We start from the raw sequence: 20,850 nt of genomic DNA on the forward strand, positions 1-20,850 counted from the left end.
TTATTTTCATTTTTTTATTCAAGTAAATAAAACCATGTAGCATGTAGGCTGAGAGGCCTTTTATTTTCAATCTGCTTGTTACTCTTGCTTCTTTTTTTGAATACACGTCACAAATATATAAAAAAAAGACCTGAACCATAATATTTGTCTACATTATATAACATTTCAACAAGAAAACTGCCAGTTACAAGAAAATAAAATAAAAATTTCAACTGACATACTGATACTGTACTGCTGTTACACACATGTGCAACAATAGCTCAAACATAGCACCATAAAGAAACAATCAGAATGTAATGACCCACATAGTAGCTTGTATTGGTAGACTTGAAATTCATCCCAGTAGCACTCAACCATTACTAATGGTTTTTCGATGTTATCTTTGAATGCAATTATGATTTCTGCAAGCAATTTAACAAAGTTTTATTCCTATAACTCAGCAGCTCTCAATCCAGGTCTAGAAATTCCGCTAGTCTAACATTTCAAAAATGCTAACCTAAATGCCAAAACCGCGGGTTAGTGCTTTGTTTTTACATCTGTATGTGCACAATTATTTTTCCTGATGCATTACAAATTCAAAATGGTTGCCACACTATAGCTTGGCTCATCCACAACGCAATACTCAAAGTACTGCGGGATAAATCCAATCCATCACACAGTAGGCCGCCCTCACTGTAGTAAAGGAGCACGTACTTGACTTGATTGGCATTAACCATTTTCCCCTCCCCCTCTAATGTGCTGAAACCACATAAAGAGTTACATATCTAAAAATCTGTGACCTCACATTTACAGAAGAAAGAAATTGTTACAAAAACTGGAATTTGTGACATCATTCAAACATTTTTTAAATTTGACAATATCATTCACACTGCAGTCAGTCACATACAGCAACAATAAATAAATAAATCCTTGCCACTGGATTTAATTATGCTGATTCTTCAAGTATAGAAACATTGTAAGATAATAAATAAAAAGTTGTTGTGATCTTGTAATTTCAGCTATGGAGCAATTTTTATTATTTTATATCAAAGTATGACTTAAAACTAGTAGCTACACTGGTGTCCAACTACTGTATAGTACACAAATCCCTCTGATAAAAAGCATCGTATGAACAAAAAAAACAAAAAAAAAACCCCCCACACCTGGCACATGTCCTGGTAAGGCAAACCTCATTATTAATGGGCTAAGCCTTTTATCCGCAAAGCAGTAAACAACCATAATCCTCGTCATTTTTTGAAAATAAAGTATGTCCAAGATTTACAGAACCACCTTTCAACAAATGCATATAAAAAGGCAGTTAAAACAGATAACATTTCCCCCGAATAAAACAATAAGTGGAGCTGCAGTTTGTGAAGAACTGCAATAAACATCAAACACGAGATTTAAAAAAAAGAAGACGAAAAAAAATAAAAGTCTACGCACAAGTTGTCTAGAAAAGTTCAAATCTTTCAATATAACTACCTACTTTAGAAGGTAATAGCTACTATCGATGCTTACACTAGGATTAAGATCAGAGGTAAAATGAGAACAAAAAGGCATCAGTTCTTCAACTGAGGTTCAGTTCCTTGTCACTGCAATAAAACTGCAGAACGCTTGCATAGCTTGGAATGCCGGTGGTCCTTAAACGCTGCCGTCTTCTTGCTGCGGGCCCTCGCTATGATTAAATGTAGACATCTGTTCAACAAAGGGCTGAGGCATCCATTGTCCATTCTGAGCATGTCCAGCTATCTCCGAGTTACAGGGTGCTAAATGTTAAAAGAAAAAAGGTTATTCTAGATTTTATATTTATATAACACATTTATTATTTTCTAAAGACGGCAACAGTCCGGCCGTAGAGCCCTGTTCACACAGAGTTTTTTTATTGCGTTTTTTTCGGTGGAAACCGTGGAAAAAAACGGCCGAACTTGACTCCCATTGATTTCAATGGGAAGTGGAGGCGTTTTTTTTAACGGGAGCAAAAAAAACCAAAAACACGCTTGTGGTAAAAGGAAGCAACATGCCCATTTTCCGCCTCAAAAACCCCATTGAAAATCAATGGGAGATGGAAATAAACAAGTTTTTTCCGCGATTCTTGACGCGTGTTTTGACGTTTGGGCAGGACCTAATAGGCTTCTGTACCTGGCCAACCAGGATGCTGTTGCTAGGCTTCCTGTTTGCCATAGCAACCATTGGCACCCGCGATATCTCGCGGGAGGGGGGATTCGGTGGGGTACAGAGAGAGCCCCCTCCCTGTCAACCACTTAGATGCGGCAGTCAATATTGACTGCTGCATTTAAGGGGTTAATTGGTGGCGATCGGCGGTAACTGTGATCGCCGCCGTTGCAGTGGGATGTCAGCTGTATATTACAACTGACACCCACTGAAGATGAAGCGAGCGCAGCTCCTGTGCCCGCTTCATCTACAGGGCGTGACTGTACGCCCTATTGCGAGAATGTACTGTTAATCAGGATGTACAGTCACGCCCATTTGCGGGAAGGGGTTAAAAAAGTTGTTCCATCTGAAAAAACCTTTCACAATTTATTATATGGGCATATAGACGTTTGAATGGGCTTCATACAATACTCTATCTCCCCTGCAATGAGTGAATGTCCACAGTTTCTACAACAGTTTATAGCGGAGGTTAAAGCTGAAAAAGTCAAAATATCCGTTCACCCAATAAGTCTGTTGCTTTGTCAAGATCTCCATTGGGTAGATGGAAGAACTTGATAACAATATTGGTATAAGATCCAGCACGCCAACATATGGTAAAATGCTTTGTTGATTCAGCAAACATAACAGCGCAGACAGATGTGCATATGTTTAAATTATTAGGCTCGAAAACGTGTAAGCGGCTGTCTGCACGGTTATATCTCTCCTGAATAAAGGAAGAAATGTTGGGTTGTTGGATCTTTTGCCAATCCGTTCAATAAAAAATGAACCAGCAGGGATCCGCTGATCACCTAGGTGAATACAATCTAAGACGTTTTGACAACTCCATTAAAAAAAGAATTTACAGCAATTAGAAGTTATTTTCTCATCCCATTACATCCCAATAGTAATCTCACTGTATACATTACCTGCAGGGTCTGGCAAGTTACTAATTCCCCCCTCTGCATTAGGCGTCTCTTCAGCAGCATTCCCGAAAGCTGCAGCATCATATCCAGGATCATACTTCTCCTCCTTTACAGCCTGCCTCTTAGCATCCTCTGTAGAACAGAAAAAGGAAATGAAACACAAATCAAAATTAAAAGTATTCTTTAGGTTAAGAAACAGCTTTATGTTATGGGAGTCAAATCTAGAAACCAATACAGGAAACTGACAGAGGACTTTTTCCTTTACCTAATGCCAATGTCTGGGTGAGTGCCAATGAATTTTAAAATAATTTAGTCATCTGCCTAAGGCCTCATTCAGACGGCCGTGTTTGGTCCGTGATATACGGATCGTGTGTCTGCAGTATTTCCCAGACCGGATTTCAGGGAGGCTGGCTCCTAGCATCATAGTTATCTATGGTGCTAGGAGTCCCTGCCTCCCCGCGGGCATACTGTACTGTACTGTACTGTACATGAAAACATGATTATAGTACAGCACAGTATTCCCGCGGGGAGGCAGGGACTCCTAGCATCATAGAGAACTATAATCCTCTCTGCACTGTGTTCGGTCCGGGAAATACTGCCGACATACTGTCCGTGTATCGAGACCAAATACGGCCGTCTGAATGAGGCCCAAAAAAAAGGTTAAAATGGAGTTAAATGTAGGGATGTCACAATACCAGAATTTGGATTTCGATACCGATACTTGGCGTATTGCGATACTCGATACCAAAACTATACTTTTGCCAACAATAATAATAATAAAAAAAAGTTCTTCCATTTTCTGATGTGAGGCGCGTGGTGTGATGAATTTTGAACCTCCATGTGCCTCACATTAATAGTAATTAATTTCATCATGTTTCTCAGTCATAATGGACAACAGTGCGTTAATGTGTGAGGTACATGATGGGGTTAATTACATTTAATGTGAGGCACATGGAGGTTCAAAATTCATAATACCTCGTGCCTCACATTAATAAGTGAAAGAAAGCAGTATTTTTTATTTTATAACAGTGTAAACATGAATGACGCTATAAATGTGTTATTACGGTCGCGACGATACCGAATGTGTATATTTTATGTATTGAAACTTATTTTAATGTTTATTGTAATGTGTGTATTTTTTTTTTAACATTACTTTATTTTATACTTTTTTATTTTTAGACATCAATGTACTGGCATATATGGATATACTGATAGTACACAGGCAGTTGTTAGGACATACCTAAGTATGCCCTAACAGGAAATATGGTCAGACAGCCCTGGGGTCCTTCAATGGACCCAGGGCTGTCTGACAATATATATTATGGCCCTCGATCGCGTCACAGGAATTCCCTGTGACGCGATCCAAAGGGAATTCTCCCTTCTCATTTTCCCCTGAATGCTGCGGTGGCGGTCAGCTTTGATCGCAGCATTCAGGGGAATAGCGGCGGAGATGGGAGGTTTCTCTGATCTCCGCCGTTAGAGCGGGACTACGGCTGTGTAATACAGCCATTGCCCCGCTCCTAATAGTTAGTGCACGCGTGGTCAGCATGAGGTGATGTGACCAGCGCTGCACTAATGAGCATCGGGGCAGGCACTGAAGTGTTGTGGGTGTTTTGCAGTGCGCCCGCCATGTTTGGTCTTAGTGCAGTGCTGGTCGCATCACATCATGCTGACCGCGCGTGCGCACTTGTCAGGACTCAGGAGCGGGGCAGTGGCGGTATTACACAGCCGCAGCCCCGCTCTCATACATTCATGTGTTACTATACTAAGCTGTGCAGCCGCACAGCTAAGTATCAAAATACATGAAATAACTGTATCGAACCGTTTGAGGGTACACAATATCGAAACAGTATCGAAGTTTCGATGCATCGTGCATCCCTAGTTAAATGTAGTGACACTGTTGGAGTTCTCTGTGCTGGTTAAATAAAAATTGTGTAATAGAGCATAGAAACAGCTCAAGTATTGTGAAACAGTATGTATGTTAAAAGAGGTTTTCGTAGATCCCCCTCCACCCAAAAATAAATCCTAGCTAAAACACTTTCCCATACGGTACCTGCATTCCCAGCACGCGCCATTTCTTTTTATTGCTGGCCTGTAATCGTCGAGCGTGTTTGTATACTCAGCATCAAGAGGAGCCTATAGTTCCCATGATGCTTAGCAAGCTGTAAGCAGTGGTTAGTAGGCTCCTCTCCGTTTCCCAGCCATCTTTCCCGATAAACCGGTGACCTCCCCGTGTTTTGGGGGAGCGAAACTACGCTCCCCCAAAACGATAGGTCATTAGTGACATGCCATATACTGGGCTAGGACCATCAGCTCCTAGCCTATGTTATTGGTATACAGGACGTCACTGGAGACGGAAGAAAAGGTGACTTCACAAGTCATGTGATGCGTGACCGGATCGCAGCTACTTTTGAAAATAGAAGTATATTAATAAGTAAATGTTTACGAAGAGCTAAGATAAGTGAGAGCACTGGAGAAAAAAACAACTAATTTGGTCACCAAGTTTTTATATCTAGGAACCGCATGTTTGCTATGAATGCATCTCCACATACAAGAATATAGTACATAGTGACTTAGTAAAATGTCGAGTTGTACAGTGTTTGAAAAAAATTTTTTGGGTGTGAAATTTGCAAATGCTTATTACAAGAACACATCCAATTTGTTGTTGTAAAGTAGCCTACCTTGTGCCAATTGCAAGTCGAATGTGTATTGCACCTCCTGAATTTCCCGGGTACTCTCGCTACCCTTCATTTGGTCTCTCAAATCTTTTAATTTGATGTAGTGATGAACCTTGTCTTGAGCTCGAGGAAACTGTGCACACCGAGCACTTGATGAAGGCATCACATAACAAACCTGCATCCAAAAAAAGGACAGGTCAGATGAAAGGGACGTTTCGGTGTCATTTTTACAAAACATTACAATCTACCCATGTGATTAGTGCGGCTTGCTTTAAATGATATTTAGGACAGTCCCAGAAACAGATACACGGTGTAATGCCCAATGCAGCTATGATCAGACGATGCATGATTTACAGACATTCAAAGAACACCAAAGAAAGAAGTCATGCACCATCCCCTCAGGCCCTGCACTGGGCATAACACAGTATCAGTTTTTCCAGAAGTGCGTCTTTAAAAATGTGTGCTTACAATAGCTGTAAACCTGCATCCCATCTGACAGTATGGTGACCACCTGTTCTTTGTTTGGGTTCCATTGTAATGTGGTGGTCACCTTGCTGGAGGAGCAGTAAATCCTTTTCCCTAGTAAAGGATATTGGCACAGATAATCCATCCTTCCTGCTGCAGCCCGTCATTTACTCACATAGAACTAAGCAATGGAGGCAGAAACTTCTTAATAGAGAAACCAGGAAGAGAGAGAGAAAAAGTCTGCCGGACTCAAATAGAAAGATGAACCTTTTAGAGAGTGGCTTATCTTTCAAATACAGATGGGCCATGATCAGTAATACATTGGCATTTATCTACTAATACTTCTCACTTCAAGTATTAAGCATGGCATAAGCAGATTTGTTTGCACCAAGCAGGCAGCGATCCTCTAGTAGACCCCTCCGCAAATGTCGTGGTGTCTTTACTCAATATATAGAAACGGAGTATCCCGTCATATTGGAATGTGTGGATGGATATTATATAGTATTGTATTGACTTACAATGGGGTTGGTCGAGTTCTGCCGTGGTGTCCACTGCTTTGACGGAAAAAATTAGCGCTCTGGTGTAGACTCCAAATGGAGCCTCTAATGTAGTTGTGAACATAACTAACCCCCTTAGGCTATTAACTTGCATGGTTTTAGAACTTCCAATTCCAAAGTATTCGACAACCCACACAATAGGAGGGAACAGAATGACCTCAAATGCCTGCCTGCAGCGTCTGCCTGTGTGAGATGTTTTCTATACACCCAAGCATGAATCTGTTCAGAATCTACATACATTATTATTATTATTATTTTGCTTTCCAAAACGTTCTTCTGTTTGGGAGAAAAAAAACAAAACTATTTTGATACTGTGCTATATAATAAAGATATTGTTGTTAATGCAATATACTGACTGTTTCCGTGTCTGGAATTCTGTGTGGTTGGATTCCAAATTCAAACTTTTTAATCTTGACACCAAAAATTTCTTTGCTAAAAATTTCATATATACCTGAAAGAAAAAAGAAAATGATGTCCAAAACGTATTTAAACTTTAGACGAGAACAATACGGTTATAATTTGGAGTGTAGGAAGGGGTCATCTCACATTTTCCATTAAAAACAGCTATGCGTGGTTTGTATTTCTGCAGCTTTTGTAACAGGATTCTTCCTCCTTCGCGGAACTCCTTACTAGAGGAGAAATTATGGGCGGAAAAATACATTAGATTAATATTTCCTGAGCAATAATTGACATATTTTGTTCCCTTTAATGCCCGCTCACCTCGAGAGGTCCTTGCTCCCTGGAGTAGTTCTCTCTACCATGTTGGTGAAGCCAATGCCATACTTCTCAGGAAGATCATGGTCATCTATGTGGTTCAGTTGCTTATCACTGAGCCCGGATAAGAAAAGGCACTTCCCTGGGAGGAAATAAAATAGATTTTATTTTTCTCCATGCAGGCTTAGTTTGAAATCTTTCTACATCTAGCTTTAAAAACATACAGTTCCCAATCAGAAATGTCTCCATGTCCCCTGACTTTCATAAAGTAATACCTCTTGTAGTCACTTTCTTTGAAAGGATGAAGAGTAAACATATAGACAGATCTGCCAGCACACAGCACATGACTTTTTGCCAATTACCAAATATTCATTAACGGGTTCACTAGCACCACTACGCCACTTGAGAATTACACCAATTAATCCTGCAAAGCTCAAAAGCACAGTGGAAAATATGTTTCTGGTTATAAATAAAACACATAGGATATCGGTGGCGACAAGACAAAGACTACTTCAGGGTGCAGGAGAATTCGGTACATTTTTAATTTATTTCTTTAGCAATATAAAATGAAAAAAATAAATCATACTACTTCTCTTTTATCAAAATAACGTATGGCAATATAGGTTTAACCCCTTAATGACCAGCCTATTTTAAACCTGAATGACCAAGCTATTTTTTTTAAGTTTTTCCATCGTCGCAGTCCAAGAGATATATCTTTTGCATTTTTGCGTCGACATAGCTGTATAAGGTCTAGTTTTTTGCGGGACAACTATTTTTTAATACCACCATTTTGGGGTACATATAATTTATTGATTAACTTGTAATTTTTTTGGGGGGTAATGGAAAACAAATCATAAATTTCCTCACTCTTTTTTGCGTCTTAGATTTACGCCGTTTACTGTGTGGTATAAATAACATAATAACTTTATTCAGCGGGTCATTACGATTGTGGGGATACCAAATTTATATAGATTATGTATGTTTTACTACATTTACACAGTAAAAACACTTTCTTTTTTTCAAAATTATTTGTTTTTTGTTTTAAGAGCCATAATGGTTTTATTTTTACGCCAATGCAGCGGTTACGAGGGCTTGGTTTTTGCGGGATGACTTCTAGTTTTTATTGGTACCATTTTGGAGTACATGTGACTTTTTGATCACTTTTGATCAAATTTTTTGAATGCAGGATCAACAGAAAACAGCAATTCTAGCATTGTTTTTTATTTTTTACGGCGTCCACCGTGCGGGTTAAATAACATAATCGCTTTAAAGTTGGGGTCGTTACGGATGTGGCGATACCATATATGTGTAATGTTTTAATTTCATATTCAAGTATTTTTAAGGGAAAAAGTGGGTTTATCATTTTTTTTATTTGGGATTTTTATTTATTTATTATTAACTTTATTAAACTTTTTGATAACTTTACTTTTAGTCCCACTAGGGGACTTCACTATGCGATCTTCTGATCGCTTTTATAATACACTCCAATACTTCTGTATTGCAGCGTATTATTCCCTATCAGTGTAAAACTGCCAGGCACTTGCTAGGTCATGCCTCAGGCATGGCTTAGCAGGCATACACTACAGGCAGACCTGGGGGCCTATGTTAGGCCCCCGGCTGACATAGAAGCCATTGGCACCCTGCGATTGCAATCGCAGGGTTCTGATGGGGTGAAAGAGGGAGCACCCTTCCTCCAAAACCAGCGCTGCATCTAAGGGGTTAAACAGGTGAGATCAATGTTGAAATCGATCCCACGCGTTAGTGCAGGTGTACGGCTGTCTTTAGACTGCCCGACACCCGCTTTAGCCGGCACAGGACACCCGTGCCGGGCTTACGTCAGAGCCCTGTGAAAAGGCTGCGCTCTTGCATAAGTACCCTTAACGGCCGACATGAAAAGGCATATTGGCGGTCGTTAAGGAGTTAAACCAATGCAACCATAAACGGTGATTAAAGGGGTATTCCCACCAAAGACATTTGTAGGATATCTACAGCATATGCCATAAATGTCTGAAAGATGCGGATCCCAGCATTTTTGTTTATGTGAACACTTTTTTTTTCTTCTAACAAACCTTATTTAATAGAGGACTTCACAATGTGATAATTTGATCACTTGTATAATGCTTTGATATACTAAGTATACCAGAGAACAATTGCCTGTCAGTAACACAAGTCAACCCGAAATTGTGTCACAGGGCACCGATGAGTGAGACCTAGATATTGCGGTCGCTAGCGGCATATTTGTGGTTTGACAGAGGGAATGAACCACTAAAATGGACGTAGCGTTGTTTCTACATGTAGGAAGGGTTTAAAAGAGTTTCTCCACAACTTTATTTTTTATTTACCCATGTCTGAGATTGGACCCCTAAAAAAAGGTTGTGGGGCAACTTTATTATATTAAAGTGTTATGACCATTTTCACTTCTGGGAGGTTTCCACTGTTTTGGTCCCACTGGGGCTTTGCAAATGCGACACAGCAACCAGAAGCAAAATCTGCATTCCAAAAGCCAAATGGCACTCCTTCTCTTCTGAGCCCTACTGTGTGCCCAAACAGCGGTTTATGACCACAAATGGGGTATAGTCATATTCTGGAGAAATTGCTTTACAAATGTTGCAGTTCTTTTTTTCCTTTATTTCTTGAGAAAATGAAAAATTTTGCGCTAATGCTATGTCTTACTGAAGAAAAGGGATTGTTTTTATTTTCACTGCCCAATTCTAATAAATTCTATGAAACACCTGTGGGGTCAAAATGCTCACTACCCCCCTACATGAATTCTTCAAGAGGTGCAGTTTCATGGAGTCACATTTTGGGAGTTTTCACTGTTTTGTCCCCTCAGGGGCTTTGTAAATGTGACATGGCCTCCGCAAACCATTCATGCTAAATTTGAGCACCAAAAGCCAAATGGCACTCCATCCTTTCTAAGCCCTGCCGTGTGTCCAAACAGCCGTTTATGACCACATGTGGGGTATTGTTTTACTTGGGAGAAATTGCTTTACAAATTTTGCCTTCCTTTTTTCCTTTAGTCCTTGTGGAAATAAGAAAAAAAATTGTTAAACCTACATTTTCTTTGAAAAAAATTTCGATTTTCAATTTCACGGCCTACTTTCAATTATTTCTGCAATAAACCTGTGGGATCAAATGCTCACTATACCCCTAGATAATGTCCTTGAGGGGTGTAGTTTCTCAAATGGGGTCACTTTTGGGGGATTTCCACTGTTTTGGCAATGCAAGAGCCTGTCAAACCTGACATGGTGCATAAAATATAGTCTAATAAAAAGGAGGCCCCAAAATCCACCAGGTACTCCTTTGCTTCTGAGGCCAGTGTTTCAGTCCAGTAGCACACTAGGGCCACATGTGGGATATTTCCTAAAACTGCAAAACCTGAGCAATAAATCTTAAGTTGCGTTTCTTTGGTAAAACTTTCTGTGTTACAAAAAAAATTGATTAAAAATTAATTTCTGCAAAAAAAAAATAAAAATGAAATTTGTAAATTTCACCTCTACTTTGCTTTCATTCCTGTGAAATGTCTAAAGGGTTAAGAAACTTTCTAAATGCTGTTTAGAATACTTTGAGGGCTGAAGTTTTTAAAATGGGGTAACTTATTGGGGGTTTCTAATATATAAGGCCCTAAAAGCCACTTCACAACTGAACTGGCCCCTGTAAAAATAGCCTTTTGAAATTTTCTTGAAAACGTGAGAAATTGCTGGATTGAACTGTTTCAGGGTGCACGGTATCGAAACAGTATCGAAGTTTCGATGAATCGTCCATCCCTAGTGCAAGGGTTCCGTCGTTTTGATGGAAGCAATACTGCTGTAGACTACGGTATTGTTTCCGTCAAAACGACGGAACCCTTGCACAACGGAGACAAACGGAAACTGAAATCATCTGCACTGGATCCGTCACCATTGAAATCAATGGTGATGGAAATGGTAACCTGTGGTTTCCATTTGCTTCAGTCAGGGCTCCTTTCTGACGGAAAGCTCAGACTGAACGCCAGAACGGAGCCCTGACGCAGATGTGAACGAAGACTTAGATGAACAACAACTGCTATAAATAAAAGTTCAAGATGTGCAGAGTTTATACATGCACAAATCTCCCATAAGAACTAGAACTGAATAAACCAAAGATCTCTGCAATCCAGATACCGGTAAACATTCGAGTCACAGATTCGACAGACAGTCTCATTAGACAAGGAGTGATAATAAGATGTACAGTACAACTGCTTATACTCCTACTTCTTTAGTAGAGCATAGATCCTCTCCAATTTGTATGAGAGGTGAGAACATGAAAAGTTCATGTATCAGCCCCTGGGTTCACTGGATGGCTGTACAGGGGCAGAGAAGACAGTAACAGACTGCTGTGCTCTTTATTCCTGCTGTCATCTGCAGCTCCCCCTCCCTTATAGAGGCACAAAACAAGGAAGTAAAACTTCCTCCTGCTCCCCGAGTTCAAACTAGCTGCACCCCAAATATTGCACCTGGAGCTGTAAGCCTGGTTTCATTTGATAGCTAAGATTTTGGGCTTTAATATCATACCACAAAGCTCTAGTCCTTATATTCTAGTAGCAACGAGCATTTATAGTCATGAGATTACATACATCCTTGGCATCTAAAGGGGTAAACCTGTCAGAACGTTAACGCTGCCCTAACTGTGGGCAGCATAATATAGCAACAGGTGCCCTGATTACACTAAACTAGGTCTTACTGTAAGGCAGTGAGGCATCTTAGAGAAATCATAGTTCTAACACTGGCTTGCGTCCACTACCTGTGATTTCTCTAAAATGTTGAAGCACTTTACAGTAAAACATAGTTAAGGGGATTTATCACCTACTCACAGTGATTGGTAAGGGTCCCAGTGGTGGAACCCCGAGCGATCGTACATCTATCACCTATTCCGTGGATAGGTGATAAATGTTAATTGTGGGAGAAACCCCTTGAGGTGTAATCGGGGGCCCTGTCTCTATATCATGCTGCCGTAATTAGGGCAGCATGACCATGCTGACAGGTTCCCTTTAAACACTTCCCGCCGCAGCCCTTTTTCAGATTTTCATTTTCGTTTTTTCCTCCCCACCTTCCAAAAGCCATAACTTTTTTATTTTTCAGTCTATATAGTCCTATGAGGGCTTGATTTTTGCGGGACGAGTTGTAGTTTTTCGTAGCACCATTTATTGATCCATATAATGTACTAATTACTATTATTATTATACAAAAATTATTTGTGGGGTAGAAAATGAAAAAAAAAACAGCGATTCCTCCATTGTTGTTTGTGCATCGTTTTTACGGAATTCACTGTGCAATTTAAACAACATGTTAACTTTATTCTGTGGGTCAATGCAATTATGTCGATACCAAATATATATAGTTTTTTCTATATTTTACTACTTTTACAGTAAAAACCTGAGTGTAAAAAATAAAATTTATTTTGTGTCGCCAAATCATGGGCTAAGCTGTAGTTTTTAATGATACCACTTTAGGGTACATGCGACGTTTTGATCAATTTTTATTTCATTTATGTGGGAGATGAGGTGACTAGAAGCGATTCTGGCGTTTACAGTTTTGTTTTATTTCGGCTTACAACGTGCGCTTATTGTAATAGTTCAGACTTTTATGGATGCAGCGATACAAATTATGTTTGTTTTCTTATTTTTTTTTTACTATGCTCTAGGGGTAAAATGGGAAAAGGTTTTTTTTGAACTTTTAATATTTATTTATTTTTTTACATAAAAAAACCTTTATTTGACTAATTTTTACTTTTTTATTCAACCAGCGATCGTTTGCACTTTATACTGCAATACTAATGTATTGCAGTATATCGTGATTCTGACAGGCTTCTATTAAGCCCTGCCGGAGGGAGCGCTTAATAAGAGCACAAAGATGACGGACCTGGGGGCCTTCATTAGGCCCCCAGGCAGCCATAGCAACCATCGTCATCCTGCGATTGCATTGAAGGGGGCGTGATGAGCTGTTAGAGAGGGTCGCCCCCTCTTTCTAATGATTTAAACGCCGCGGTCGCTATTGACCACGGCATTTAACGAGTTAAACGAGCGGGATCGCGCTCGAGCGCGATCCCGCTCGTTACTCTGAAGTGTCGGCTGTAACATGCAGCCGACATCCGCATCGTAGGGAGCGGGTTCACTCCGTGAGCTCATTCCATACTTCCTCTACTCAACTTTGGCATATGGATACGTCAAATGTCGGGAAGGGGTTAAAGAAAACCTCCAGTGGAAACAACTTTCCATGTCTGCATTCCCCACCTGACTGTATACCATTCTCTACACTTCTTTTATGTATACTGTACTTACTTTTTGAACTGCTGCTTTGTCTGTGCTTTAAAAAAAAAGTCTCCATGTTGATTCTTAGATTTGCCCAGCTTTCTCTTCCTCTCTGCTTTGCTATCAATCCCATGATGCATCAGCACAGCATCACATGACCAGCTAAAGACTATTCCATTTCTGCATGCTGGGGGGCACTGTGATTATCATTCTCTCTATATTCTCCTAAAGAAGCTGAGAAACCATAAGTATACAGACAGGAAGGCTGAGCTATATTCTTCTACATTATACCTGTGTGACAGGAACCTGTCTAAGTATCAGTGGTAGCTGATAGAAGTTTCTGTCCGTCCCCCCCCTGTGCAAAACTAATGTTGTACAGGAACTGCTGAAGCCCGTGATGGGTGACACATAGACCTCCATAGAATCAAGTAGAGAAAGCAAGTCACCGAGACAGATTCCCACTGCTGCGGAGCAACCATCCCAGTCTGATATATAGAGACAGAAGTAGCAAGAAAAATAACAGGTGAGAGACTGACACATGGAACACCACAATGGTACACATGGGGAAGTTTAGTTTTGTCCGGAGTTTCCCTTTATGAAAAGCCCTTAACACAGGAGTTCACAAATTGCTGTAGACTTTAGGAGCAAGTTACACCAGGATCACAGAACACAATCTAAAAAGCTAGAAGCCAATAGCAAATTTCTAGGTGCATTGGTTTCCAAGGCTCCTGGAATTTGTCCAGCCCTGCTCTAAATTTTTTCACACTAAAGGTCCATTGCCACGAGCAGATATTCGTATTAAGGATCTTTAATACGATCACTGTATGCGATCGAGTAGCAACATGTATTTACACACATTATCTCAATAGTTAAAATGTAACCATTTCTTTGCCTATTTAACAAGGTCACAATGTCAGCTATTAAACGATTCCTGTTTACATACTACAATGTCAGAGCGACTGATTATTTCTATGTGCGCATAAAAAAAATGATTTGCATGATCAACATGCGTTTTATCTCTAGTTGTTCATTCGCTACAACTATTCACATTAAGCGATTATTGTGTACGCTCGCTCGCGTTCTGAATGATTTTCGTGTAAATGGGCCTTTGAAATAAAGTATTTTATGTGTATTCATTTACTTACAGAAGTGGTTTCCAGGACCTGGGTAGTGGTGGCCTTTGTACGCGGCCATAAGACCTGGGTTAATTCCAATCTGCACAATATTTTAAGAAAAAATTATATATATATATATTAGAGGGCACCATCCGTTATTATTATACAAGTATAAACGCACCATTCCTACATACTTACAATTACTATGTCCAAATTAAATGTTAGGATATCTGGCAAGGTTTTAGTTAAGAGCTCAGCTTCAGACACACCATTAAATCTATTCACTTTCCTCTTCACTTTAAAAGCATCGGTGATCTTCTCTTGTTTCCCTGCTGATTTAGGAGCTTTAGGAGTCTTTGCGGCTGACTTCTTTGGTTTGGGTTCAGCTTGAGCTTTCCCCCTCTTTTTTTTTCCATTGGTAGGCTCTTCTAAAAAAAAAAAAAAACGCACATAAAATACCAACACAAAACACATGATCTCACTCCCTCTGTTACCATGCACATTCAGCTCAATCTCTGGAGCCAGCAGGCATAAATAACGGCTAGACACCTACAAATTCACTTGTCTTAAAAGGGGTTAACCCATCAGGGACATAGCAGTTACAAAAACAGCGTAGCTCACGTGCTACGCTGCTTCTGTAACTGCCATTCACTTCTATGGGAGTTACGGATACAGCGTAACTTAGCGGTAAATTCTGCCATGTAATCAGGTAGTGGCCCGGGAGGCAGTGGGAACAAAGAAAGGTAGAACGGGTTTAGGGAGCCCCGTTCTACAGCTATGTACGGGTCCCAGAGGTGGGACCCACATCGATCTAACATTTATGGCATATCCTGTGGATATGCCATAAATGTCCCTGATGGGCAAACCCCTTTAACAGAAAATAAGATCAAGCAGGAAAAACCTTTTCAATTTACTCTCCGGTGTGGATAATGGTCATCTATAAGCACATCAGCTTATACACCTGGAGCACTTCCTGCCATATACGGTAAACGTAGCTCTGACGTAAAGTGTAAACAGAGACCAAGACACCTAGCTGCTGAAGGACCCTTCCCCCACTGCTATCCAAAAAACGTGACCAGGACAGCTAAGCCCTGCCTAAACAGTAGGAAATTTCTACATGACTATGTGTTTCAGAAGCTAGAAGAAAAACATCCATTTGTTCATTTCCATAAAAAGGATGTTTTATTTTTTTTATTTACCTTGCAAATTTCCCTGAGCAATGTCCGGGACTCCCATTGACATATGCATATCGATGGGTTCATTGGCTGGCACGCCCGTCAAAGTGTGCAGTACTTGAGGCTCATTGGCTGGCATGCCAGAAAAAGCCTGAAGCTCATGGGCTGGGACTCCAGTAAGAGTGTGCAGGGTCCTTTGTTCATTTCCCAATTCCATGCTTGATGGACCATTCATCATTTGATGGAATGGATAGGCATAGAATGCCTGGGCTTGCTGGAAGTTGTAATAACTGGAAATAAAAACAAAACAATAACTATTAGTCATGAGGATAAAGGATGCATGTAAAAATTGAAGACATCTACTATGGATATGTCAGGTTCAGATCAGCCATTAATACCTTTTAGGAGTCAGAGAGAGGAAAACCAGACAAACACTGAACAATATATAATAGAAGCTGGAATTTAAAAAAGAAAACGATAAATATATTATTATATTATATATAGACTAAAGAAAGAAAAAAATAAAGAAAACAATTTCTGAGATGTGGAGTACGGTTTATGGACTGAGGAGTCAAAATGTTAGAACTTTGGAAGTGACAGAAAGAAAATGTGTACTCTGTCGAAGCAATGAAAGACTCTTCAAAACATGTCTACAACCACAAGTCCAGCATGGTGGAGGGGTAAATAATAACATTTAGAGTAAATTTCCTTTTCATTGAATGTTGATCAGCACAGACAACGTATTATCCTCTGGAAAGCATTTGATTAAAAAAAAAAATAATTTCAAAGAACGATACCAACAAGTTCACTACTGCACAGATAAAGACATACTTATCAAACCCAGACCTCAGCATTATTGGATGAGTTTACAATTACTTGGATATGAGAAGCAAAAAATGCACAAAGCTTCTTAAGCCGGTAGGGAAAGACATGCTGCATATAAAAGTCTATGGATACGGAGGGGGAAAGCCGGAGCAGAATGAGAAAAGCAAAACACAGAGATATGTGCTGCAGCTGCTAGTAAGTGTTATATGTCACCCCAGTGCTGGATTCTCAGCTACACTGCTCATTACCGCTGTATAATCTCCTCCACAATGCTGCAGTTTCTTTAAATATGTGATAGAGATAAGAGAGCAGGATTCTCCCCTTCTATGTGTGTTGTGTATCGAAGACATGAGCCGTCCACCCACTAGCTCAGAGAATACTGATATTTAGAGATAGAGCCTGTGGAGGGAAAACTGCTAAAAAAATGCAGAATATAAGTCATTCAGTCATTCAAATGCAGAATACAAGCCAGAAAGTGTTATTCCTCTTGCACACATATATATGACAGTTTACACACCCTTTTCCGCTAAGCCATGCCCCCTTGTCAGATGAGTCACAAAAAATGTCTAAAACACTATCGCAAGAATTCCGCCTTATTTTCAGCCTGAATTCTGGCCCACTTTTATTAGTAAATCTCCCCTATTGTATGATACATTTGGCGCATCTTGCTAGATAGGTTAGACACTTTTCCTTATACCACCTCTTGGTTGGCTTAATCTACACAGGCTTTTTTTGGTGCATTTTAAGCCACACCCTTTTCCACTAAGCCACACCCCCTTTAGTAGACAACTCTTTAAATGCGTCTAGTAAGGCCCAAACTTCAGGTTTTTTTTGCGCAAATCAACAATAAATGTGTCTAAATTGATTTGCACCAAAAAAAAGAACAACTTATTTAAAGGGTTTTCAAAAAACCTAACTAAATGCAGGGCTAGACAAATCCTAGCGGCCTGGTAGCAAACGCACCAACAAATCAGCTGCTGGTGCATAACTTTTTGAGCCCCCCCATGTAAAAATAATAATAATCGTGGTTTCCAGAGTGGTCCTATTGGCTCCTAGAGTCTACAGTATCTTGTGCAATCCTGTACTAATACATCATGTTAACGTTACTATGTTCAGTATGTTGCTAATACAAAGTTTCAGAGTCAAGTCTGAGACCCACATTTTATTATTTTAAACCGTTGAGGTACACGTATTGGGTCTGCCAATTGTAACAAAAATACATCTATACGGCGGTGTCTAGTGCTGCACCTTAGCCCGATTTACTTGAATGAGGCTGAATTGCAGCATGGACAGAGGCGTAATTTGAATCTCCTGTGTCCCAATGCAAAATCTGTAACAGGCGCCCCCCCCCCCACACATTCTATTTAGAATATTGGTATCTACTTATGTGGCAGAGGGGCCTTTGGGCCCCTGGCTATTTATACACCCCCCCACAGCTACTCCCCAGAGCAAGAACACGGACTGAGCTCGCACAGACACAGCTCAAGTGTGCCTGTGCGCTCTCCGTTCCTGGATAGCCTCTGAGGTACACAGACGTAGCGGAGATGGTGCGTCAACTGTGATATGGACACAACCTATGAGTCAGTCTCTTCTGTCAGGCGGACTGTTTGTGTATTCACGTCCCTAATGACTGAAAGCCAGAACAGGAAAGAGAGCTTACACCGGTCTCATCCTGTCCTGCTGCATGTGCTCTCCATTATAGGACGGCTTTTGTTTACACAAATGTGACGTGGTTATTTTGATTAAATTAATGATTACCCCCTAGTCAAGACGAGCGTTTATAAATATTTGAAGATATCTATGAATTTATAGAAATGTCATTTTTAATTATTTTTACATATTTTGTAATTTCCCAGAGAACCCCTTTTAGAGGGCCATAAACTTGAGGTAAATTTTATATGCATTTTAATGGGGTGTGAGAATAAGCCGCTGCCAGACGCCTCAAGCGGCGCCTTATTTCCTGTGGGAATAATGTATTGGGTATGTTGAAATCAAACAAGCCTGATTCCTTTGTTGTCATCATGCCGACGGGTGCGGTTAGGAGGCCCCACATACACAAGATTGTTGACCGATCCCACAGAAATCATATATGTCTGAGATAGAGAGAGATTAGATTGTGAGCGCCATTCGGGACACAGAATGATGAAAATCTCTGTACAGCGCTGCTGTGTGTTGGTACTATATAAGTGACTATACAACAATTGTACACTGTGATGTTTCTACGGGACAAAAGTATGCCAAAACAGTGCCCATTACCATTAAAGGGGCTCTGTCACCAGATTATAAGTGGCCTATCTCCTATATAATGTGATCGGCGCTGTAATGTAGATTACAGCAGTGTTTTTTATTTAGAAAAACAATCAATTTTGACGGAGTTATGACCTATTTTAGATTTATGCGAATGACTTTCTTAATGCCCAACTGGGCGTGTTTTTACTTCTTGACCAAGTGGGCGTTGTGGAGAGAAGTGTATGACGCTGACCAATCAGTGACCATTCAGCGTCATACACTTCTCTCCATTCATTTACTCTGCACATAGTGATCTTTCTAGATCATGATGTGCAGCCACATACTCATCCATTAACGTTACTGAAGTGTCCTGAAAGTGAATAGACATCACTTCCAGCCTGGACGGGATGTCTATTCACAATCCCGACACTTCGGTAAGTTTGTGTGGAACTTACAGCGCAGCTAGTGTAATCTCACTATAAATGACAGCACAGCGTGATCTCAATGTGCTGTGCTGTAAGTCCCACACAAATGTTACCGAAGTGTAAAAAGTGTAGAAAGATCACTATGTGCAGAGTAAATGAATGGAGAGAAGTGTATGACGCTGATTGGTCACTGGTCAGCGTCATATACTTCTCTCCACCACGCCCACTTGGTCAAAAAGTAAAAACACGCCCAGTTGGGCATTAAGAAAGTCATTAGCATAAATCTAATATAGGTCATAACTTGGTGAAAATTGATTGTTTTTCTAAATAAAAACCACTGCTGTTACCTACATTACAGCACCGTTCACATTATGTAGAAGATAGGGCACTTATAATCTGGTGACAGAGCCTCTTTAAAGTCAGTGGACAGATGGATCTAATAACATATGGCATATATTTGCATAGAACACATTTCAATTCAACGGAAAAAAAAAATGGCAATTGTATGAGAAAGACTTTATGTGAACAGAGCCTCAGCTAAAACATACTTTTCCAAGTTGTCACAAAGTAAAGTAAATTGCAAAGTTATCAAATTGATCGAACTGTTTAACAATAAAACTGTCATTCTTGCTCTTAACAACCAATCAAAGCTCAGCTTTCATTTCACCAGAGCAGATTAAGAAGTGAAATCTGAGCTTTGATTGGTTAAAATGTTAAAAACCATACAACTATAAAACACATAAGATGGAAGATCTACTTGTCAATAGGAAGATCAGCATAAACGGGACAGCTGAATTTAGAAGCGTATGGGTCGGTTATTCGATTGACATCGGTTTTTATTCTGATAAGAGAGCAATAGACTGAAGAGAGAACATTTATGACATTTAATGTCCCCGCTTCTTCCCCCCATTCTAAACAATGGCAGCTAGACTGGCGCATGCGCACTGTTCGTCTCTATGAAAATAGTAGGCCGCTGCATAGACTCATAGGCCCCAAGAAGCCTGTGCTCTCACCTGCCGGGATCCTGAGCCTCCATGACCGTGCTAGGTACAGATGGGTAATCTAAAACCTGCAAGCTCAAACACCAGCAATTCTGTATACAACTGCTCCGGGACCACCGAGCTCTTCTCTCACTAGCTGTGCAGTAGGAATCACACGTCACCGCCTGGGCTAACCAACTGGCGGGGTCCTGGGTGACACGTGACTATGCCGAGAAAGGGGGGCAGGGGGACTTTAACTCTCTGGGTGCAGTGGAGGGGGTATACATAACACGGGGGGGATGGGATGTGTTAGTATGGCAGTATGGTGAAGAAGTACATATGCCGGCTACAGTGGAAGAGATCGTT

At 40.4% G+C, this 20,850-nt stretch overlaps 2 protein-coding genes across 3 annotated transcripts in view; one reads left to right on the plus strand and one right to left on the minus strand.

Annotated features, from left to right (window-relative positions):
• Window positions 1-20,850, minus strand: part of TDG (thymine DNA glycosylase) — a 21,211-nt gene continuing 361 nt past the window's right edge. Inside the window, exons 1-10 of one of the 2 annotated variants that reach the window (XM_075856655.1) lie at window positions 20,518-20,677; window positions 16,050-16,315; window positions 15,049-15,278; window positions 14,881-14,950; window positions 7,474-7,609; window positions 7,300-7,382; window positions 7,110-7,204; window positions 5,735-5,906; window positions 3,057-3,185; window positions 1-1,745 (exon numbers count right to left, since the gene is read on the minus strand). In XM_075856655.1, coding sequence (XP_075712770.1) covers window positions 1,621-1,745; window positions 3,057-3,185; window positions 5,735-5,906; window positions 7,110-7,204; window positions 7,300-7,382; window positions 7,474-7,609; window positions 14,881-14,950; window positions 15,049-15,278; window positions 16,050-16,315; window positions 20,518-20,540 — 1,329 coding nt within the window. In that variant the 5' untranslated portion in view covers window positions 20,541-20,677 and the 3' untranslated portion in view covers window positions 1-1,620. Of the gene's footprint in view, window positions 1,746-3,056; window positions 3,186-5,734; window positions 5,907-7,109; window positions 7,205-7,299; window positions 7,383-7,473; window positions 7,610-14,880; window positions 14,951-15,048; window positions 15,279-16,049; window positions 16,316-20,517; window positions 20,678-20,850 lie in introns of those variants that run through there. The other variant, XM_075856656.1, reaches the window with a different exon arrangement.
• Window positions 20,451-20,850, plus strand: part of UQCC6 (ubiquinol-cytochrome c reductase complex assembly factor 6) — a 13,926-nt gene continuing 13,526 nt past the window's right edge. The window contains exon 1 of the mRNA XM_075856657.1: window positions 20,451-20,551. The gene's annotated coding sequence lies outside the window, so the exon portion shown is untranslated. The remainder of the gene's footprint in view (window positions 20,552-20,850) is intronic.

This window comes from Rhinoderma darwinii, chromosome 3 (assembly GCF_050947455.1).
Source record: "Rhinoderma darwinii isolate aRhiDar2 chromosome 3, aRhiDar2.hap1, whole genome shotgun sequence".
Classification (NCBI taxonomy): Eukaryota; Metazoa; Chordata; class Amphibia; order Anura; family Rhinodermatidae; genus Rhinoderma; species Rhinoderma darwinii.